This window comes from Calliopsis andreniformis, chromosome 10 (assembly GCF_051401765.1).
Source record: "Calliopsis andreniformis isolate RMS-2024a chromosome 10, iyCalAndr_principal, whole genome shotgun sequence".
Taxonomy (NCBI): Eukaryota; Metazoa; Arthropoda; class Insecta; order Hymenoptera; family Andrenidae; genus Calliopsis; species Calliopsis andreniformis.
In genome coordinates, this window is record NC_135071.1 from 18,966,936 (window position 1) to 18,974,408 (window position 7,473).

Sequence of the window (7,473 nt, forward strand, 5' to 3'; positions counted from 1 at the left end):
ATGTTTATGTATGTATATGTATATATATAGAGTTAACAAGTACGGTATGTCGATAAACGATCGAAAAAAGATACACAAATTACAAATTGGAGGAGCACCGACACGACGGACACGCGTTGTTCATCGAAGCAACCCTCGCTTTCCCTCCGTCATCCTCAACATCCATTCCTATCGATCGTATTTGTCCCCCGATCGGGGGGAAACTTGCTCGTTTCTGTTGAAAAATAAGAAACAAAAAAAAGGAACGAGAGAAAGAGAGAAAGAGAGAGAAGAAAGTTGACCAAACGCGGAAACTACGTTTTCGCGGGATAAATTCATTCGATCGTCGAGGGTAGGTCTCCACGGTGACTAGTTCCTCCCCGTATAAAAAGTTTATATAAAAAGGTATCTCTACTAAAGTGTCGTGGAAGACGAGGGTCTCCATTTATCGTCGAGAAACGAAACGTACCGTTTTTCATCGGGCAGAACAGACGTTCGCCTAACTGGAACGCGATCGATCGTACCGACTCTAGGAAAAGGAATTTGGCACTGAAAAACCAAATCCAAGAAACGGCGCAAAGAGTATCGTGATACTTCGATCCAAAAGCTCGTCGTCTTATTCTACTCGGATATTCGTTCTTTCCCACTTGTCGGTGAACGCGGGACTTTAGTCAAGCGTGGCCGCGACCAAGGGGGACACACATCCAGATAATTAACGAGCATGTAGAAAAGAACACCTGGAAGAAGGCCACATTATAGACAACGTTGAAAGGGTAGGGGGATGAAAGAGAAAGAACTAGGGATGGGTTTCTTGAAACCCCTCGAAACCAGAAAGTTTCGAGAATTTGAAGCACTGCCTTTTCCTCGTGATTTAAAATTCTTGAAACCCAGAAAAGCTTCTTGTTATGTAGGAAAATGAAAGATGGAGCACAGTGATCAGTCGACACACAGTGATTGGCACTTTTACTCTAGATAAGGTCCAGAAAGAGTTAAGATGTTGGGGTACGTGTCTGCTTGAGAGTTAAACTATCGCGAGTTGCTCTCAAGGGTACTCTCAGATAGTGTATTCATCGCGGTCAGTACTCTCAGTTACTCTAAACGCAGTGTCTGATAGTAAATACGCTATCTGAGAGTACTTTCGAGAGCAACTTGCAATAGTTCGACTCTCAAGTGGACACGTACCCTTACTGTTTCTGAACAAAAATCTAGATTACCCTTTTTCCTATACGTCACCTAAACTTTTGCTTGTATTGTGTTTAACTAGGATCAAGATTTATGCAAACATTTTGTTCAGACCTCAGTTCTTAAAATATTCCTCTTAAAAAAACAAAATCAGTCCTTCAAGCTTCAAGAATTTCAAGGCCCTCGAAGTTTCACAAAGTTTCAAATTCCAGTTCCAGGAATCTAAAAATTCGATTCCAACCCACCCCTAGAAAGAACATACATCTCACGGTTCTCATACTTTGCAGATAGATACTAGTCAAGTTGCTTGTGTGGTGGTTTTGCAAGTGTTTCTCAGTGTGGGTGTGTTTAAGAGTGCATTATACCGTGTGAACGGCGACACGAGTCCCCAGGAAGGGGTGAGAGAGCTTTTGCGAGAGGTTTTCGGTACAGATGTGTCAGGTGAGATCGTGACAGGCGACAAAGATCAGATCGTTGGCGGTGAATCGTGAAAGGGTTCGCTACGTAATGGTCCACAAGGTTCTTATGGTGAGCAGAAGAGAGCAACTGACGCCCGACTGTGTAAGTGTACGATGCGGGAGGATTGAGTACCACGCTGCAATCAGAGATGTGAGTTTGGTCAACGCGTCACGATTCTATGGCGTCTTCTGCCTCTGAGTACGGTTCTGTTCGCCTCTTCCTGTTAACTAACAGATCTGCTGCTACGAAGGACGATATTCTCGAAAAAATTCACATCTCCGCGCGCGAAACATACAGGTGAGAACAGGGTGAATCGTATGGCAAGCGAGGTGTGCTGCAGTAAAGGCTCGTTACATGTTCATCGCTCGGGATCGATTAAAAGCATAGATAATTATAAAAATGATCTAAATAGAAAATCTAAAAAAGTTGAATCTATCGCTTATTTGATGCTGTATTGATTTACACTAAAACATAAGTGATAAGTTCAATTTTTTGGATTTTTTACTTAAACGACTTTTATAATTGCACATGTACTGTGTACAGGGTAGATCCTTTGAGGTATCACTTAAATAATCGACAAATGAAGAATAGGACTTGACTGGTACCAAAAGGACCCCTCAATGAGAAGAGGAATGAACATGTAACGAATAAAATCTAACAAATACATAAAGAGAGTTTACTGTAATTCGTTTCCACTTTCAGTCACTTTAAAAGTTGTTCCTCGACATCGACTCTGATTGACGTTTACTAGTAAAATGCAAGAGAAACGTTTTGCGGTGAATCGAAGTGGAGCCAACTAACTGAACAAACAGGGACATCGAGAGGATCTTGATATACTATGCAGGATCTCTAGGAGGTACTTTGTCAGTCGAGGGACAAATGTGGATCGCTACGAAGATCGATGGCAGACGATCTGTACTCGATCAGTATATTGAAAACGGATCTACTAACCAACTACCGTTCTCTTCTATCTTCTAAAGGTGCAGTGCAAGCGTGAAAGGTTCTATACTGTTATGAACATCGTGAGAAACCTGTGCACATCTGACGCGAGTCTAGTCGCGCGTCAAATATTCTGCAGGGTACAGTGTGTTAGAAAAAAGGTGGCTGAATCTCCTAGGCTCGTTGTACTCATTAGACTGATGAGGAGAACTCGACAAGTGTATTAACTGCAACGATAACTGCAGAGATACAAATAGTGTGAAATTTTTTAATATTCATATCCTCAAATTAGAATTCTCGAGTGTGGGAATTCATTCAAATTTCTAATTTACAAAACTTCAGAAGCCTCTTCACTTTTCTCAACATCTCTCCTCGTCAATACAAAGCAGGTATTTCTCCCAAGTACCACAAAAGCCTAGAACCATCTCAACCATCTTTTTACAAACATTCTGTGTATCTAAGTGGCAGTGCGAGTGGAACGTAGATAACTAAACGTGCCTAACGAAATCGGAACGAGGAAGGGCAGCTAGGCGATAGAAACGAATCCGCCGAAGCACGACAAAGTATCCATGACGCGATCTAGGAAATTTCCCTCAAAGAAAATCTCTTCTCGGTTCGATCCCGAGCTTCGTCGGCGTCGCCTACGATCTACCGAGCAGTCTAATCGCACGTGGCGAGATCTCCTCCTCCTCCTCATCCTCGGTCTACATCAGTCTATAAACCGCAAATTGCGAACGCTTGGAAGAGCCAAAGCATCTCCTCCGCTGTGACTGTCTCGTTTCTGTCCGCTCTGCGTGTCTTTTCTCTAGCGTGCTAAGGAGGGCGGCTCGCGATTTTCTCTGGGTTCGCAGCGAGCAGCGTGGTACTTCTTTGTTTGTCCCGCAGTGTTCTCAACGTGGGTATGCCGGTATGAATCGATTGGTGAGGGTGCGTGGCGTTGCGTGAGCCATTACGTTACGAATCTGCGCCACACGGAGCGGCACGTGCCAAGCCGGCGAGTTCACATAGCCGTTCGCGTAGCTCCAACGATTGTTGTGATCACCACCTGTCGAAAAGCACACGTAGAGTACAGGGGAAACGTGGGCGGGCTGGGTGGTTCGTTCTCTCTGCTCCACGTGGGAGGACAGGGTTCGCCCCCAGGGCGACGCATCCTCGAGTCGCTTCGAAAGCTCCCGAAGGCTTGAGCATGGGATGGAGAAACGAAAAAGGAGGACTGAGAGTTCCTAGGTCCTAGGGGTCCTAGGAGGTCCTAGGGAACTGAAGGGGTACGCATGACCGTACAAGTTATCTACATATATGTTACGTTCTCTAATACCTTGATCCCTATCGCAGGTATCACGATCTTCGCATAACTAACTCTTACGTCTAGAATTAAGTATAAATACGTATACATATCGTATGGGAGCGTGCTCGTGGAATGCACGCGGGCACGCTCGCGTACAATCGGTATAGCGTTCAATCATAACGAATACACGTTCAGTCGTTCGCTAATGTTGATATTAACTGAGATATCAAGTGTGGCCCCGCGTCGGGCTCGAGGTTTTCCGGTCTCCTGTCGATTCTTTGAGGACTAGCTGTGATAAGGAATTCTATTCTCGAGATAATGTCTGTATTGACCTTTATTGATCAGCTCTATGAACCCCTTCCCTTTTCTTTTTCACTCATCTCCAGTTCTTTTCTTGCCCCCCTTTTCCTTTTCTTCACGTGGCCTCGAAAATTCGGTGTTGAAACCTCTACAGGATAATATCGCCCTTGTTAAGAATCCCTGCTCTTGATCGAAAGTGTCTGGACCAAAAGATCTCTTTGAAGGAAAGGTTCCTTCGAACCAAAGATCTCTTCGAACCACAGATCTCCTTGAAACAAAGGTCTCTTCGAAGCAAAGATCTCTTCGTACCAGATCTCTTTGAACCAAAGATCCCTTTTGACCAAAAATCTCTTCGAAGCAAAGATCTCTTCGTACCAAATCTCTTTGAATCACAGATCTCCCCTGACCAAACGTCTGTTTTGACTCTTGACCAAAGATCTATCTCAACCTTTAAGCCTTTCTCGAGAAAAGATTCCTAAAAAAGATTCAACTATTTCCAAAGGATCCCTGAACAGAAAACTTCGAGCCAGACGAAGGTACATACGCGCTGCGTAGTCGAGCAACACGCACGCGTACGATGAAGAATATGAAGAAGAAAAGAAGATACTAAAAAAATAAAAATATATGTCGAGGGGTGAAAATGGTGAGAGAAAGACGAGGGGGTTCGAGGCGCAGGGGGGGTATGATGATGATGTGATGACACAGACAAAACGGAGAGCGAAACAAATACAGAAAACAAAACGGTGCTCGAAGAGACGCGTGCGTGTGTAATGTAATATATCGATGGCAGGACAGAGGATTGACGATGCACAAATGCAAGACGAGGAAAAGTGAAGATTGAGACCGATACAGGAACTCGTACGGAAAGATCGAGGGTACGACGATACTCTTCCTCTGTTATCTAGGGTGGGGTGTGTTTCGCTTTGGAGTCGATCGCCAGGACCGTACCTCTTGGATCTTCTCCGATAACTTGCGCGAGGAAAGAACGAAGGTAGCGCGATTCGGCCCGATTGAGGGACTCTATACAGTTTGATCAGAAATATAATGTGGTAAATTGAGACATCGAATGGAAATCCCATCTAGTATAAATAGAGAATAACAAATCGTGGTCCTGCAAGAAGCTGAAGCATTTCATCTTTCAATATTCTTGCCACTTCACTTGTCAGACTTGTCTGGTGCCCCAAGCAAGTTCATTTTATCGTTTGATTATTTTTAAACCACACTATATTTCTGGACCAACTGTAACTATTTCTTTTCTCCCATTGCGGGAAATATCCTCGAAGATCGTTTAAAAAGGAGTCAGCCGAATCGTGATTCCAGCAACCGAACAAAAGGCCCCGTTTCCAACAGAGTTCTATCGCGATTCAACGGGTTCGACCCGTCGGAAAAGGTCAACTTGTACCTCGCCATCGTTATCGGCACTCAGCTGTCGCCCACTAACTTATACTTCTTTTTTTATTTTTTTGGTTTCTTAGTCTCCTCTTAATATAGCTTTCGATACTAGCGTTTTGCTTCGTTCGTAATCTTCACTGCGCTCTACGATGTAGTAACAGTAACCGTGTAATCAATTACGTGTAGCGATAATAGCGTAACAACGGCTAATGGAGTGACGATTAATGGTCACGGTGGTGTGATTAAAGATTATTCAACGATAAAGTGATTATCAACGATCGTTTGTGCTCACGATTTTAGACGATTACGATTATCGCGGCTTGCTACGCAATTCTCGCGTGAGGGGAACAAGCAACTTGTTTTTCCATCGATTTTGACGTAATTTCACGAGATGATAGTGTGCAGGCCACTGATGCTGTAAGAATATTAGAGACAGAAGTCTAGACACTAAAATCTAGCATCAGAGAATTCTTGTCAAAATCGAAGATGAAAAATTAGGCTACTTTCCCTGCCAGCCACACGTGCCGTCGTTTACGTACAGCTCCGCTCAGAAGTCTTGGAGCACCTGATACATTATTGATAAATAAGCATGGGAATTGCGAAAAAGAAACAAGAATTCGTGAGACTCTATAATGACCTGAGGTTCGTATTAAATGAATCTCTCGTTAATTAAACATTGAGCTAGTTCAATCGACGAGGGATTACTGTACTCATTTGGTAATAAATAATGATAGTTAATTTAGGAAAAAACCTTTTGAGCGATAGTGTACATGTACCTCAGTTTCGAGTTTCTTAATTCTTACTTCGGATCGCAAAGTACTGGAGACGTCACCGAGCTCTGCGCCCGAATCGTCGCACTTTGGAAGAACGCTCAAAGTCAAGCATCCGGTTTCCGTTCAGACGAACAACTGATTTACAGTACCACTCATAAGTATTCAAATGGTTTTCTGTACCTTTTTCTAATGCAAACATATGTACACGAAGGTTGTGATACTTGTATTTTATTATATAAACTTAAAAAAGAGTGTATGAATTTGGTTAACGAAATAGATTCGTTCTTTTGAAACCTCGTAATGATATTGCACCTGGGGATTTTCTTTTGATTTCTCGAACTTGTGAAGCTGTTTGAGTATTTATGAGCAGTACTGTATGTCCGCGATGGCGTCGCGTTTCAAACACCGTCCGATCGAGTCGTTACAAGGCGAGAGACGCGCTCGCCTCGAGGTAACACCCGGTGCGATATTAAAAATAGAGCGGTTCTTCGATATGCCCATGGTGTCTCTATCTACCCTATCTACGAGAAACGAAAACGTTCATAAGCGTAAAATCGGAGGGACGAGTCAGACTATTCGTGGATACCAGAGAGCTACTACGCGCTGCAGCCAGAGGTTCAACGGAATGACCCACCTCGTAACGACGACCTATGCAACAAACTCGTCGACCAGTATCGCAAACAAATCCCTCGACAAAGACGCGCCTCCCCACCCTCCTGGCAACTCCTAGTTTCGTTGTCCCCTAGAAAGTGCGGACGAAAAGCGTTTTCTTAACAGTGCACTAGCCTTTGCTTCCTCTTTTGCGACTCAACGCGCCCTTCTCGATCGCTCTGCGATCGACGGAGCTTTTTACGAATATAAGCGCGCGTTCAATTATTGCTTTCGAACGATTCTTGATCCATGCCCACTGGGACGAAATTTTGACTTTTGCGACTAGGATTCTCTCTTCTCTCAACGCCTGTGTAGTTCAATTACAATCCATAAGCGCGAGAAGCGTGCCGCTCTCTCGGTGAGCCGAGGATTTATTTTTAATCGACGCCCTTACACGGTCGATGGAACACCTCGCGTTAATATCGCCTTAATGGTCGTCTATTTACTCCTTTTTCCCTTCAGGTCCAATGTATTAACGTCGATCGATCGACGATGTTTAGCACCGAGTGATCC

The 7,473-nt window shown here is 43.9% G+C and overlaps 1 protein-coding gene across 4 annotated transcripts in view; it reads right to left on the reverse strand.

Annotated features, from left to right (window-relative positions):
* The window catches only part of LOC143184866 (FERM, ARHGEF and pleckstrin domain-containing protein 1), a 31,761-nt gene that overhangs the window by 7,582 nt on the left and 16,706 nt on the right, over positions 1-7,473 (reverse strand). The window contains exon 12 of one of the 4 annotated variants that reach the window (XM_076387415.1): positions 3,425-3,604. The exons of the other annotated variants lie outside the window; for them this stretch is intronic. Coding sequence (XP_076243530.1) covers positions 3,450-3,604 — 155 coding nt within the window. The 3' untranslated portion in view covers positions 3,425-3,449. Of the gene's footprint in view, positions 1-3,424; positions 3,605-7,473 lie in introns of those variants that run through there. 4 annotated transcript variants of the gene reach the window in all.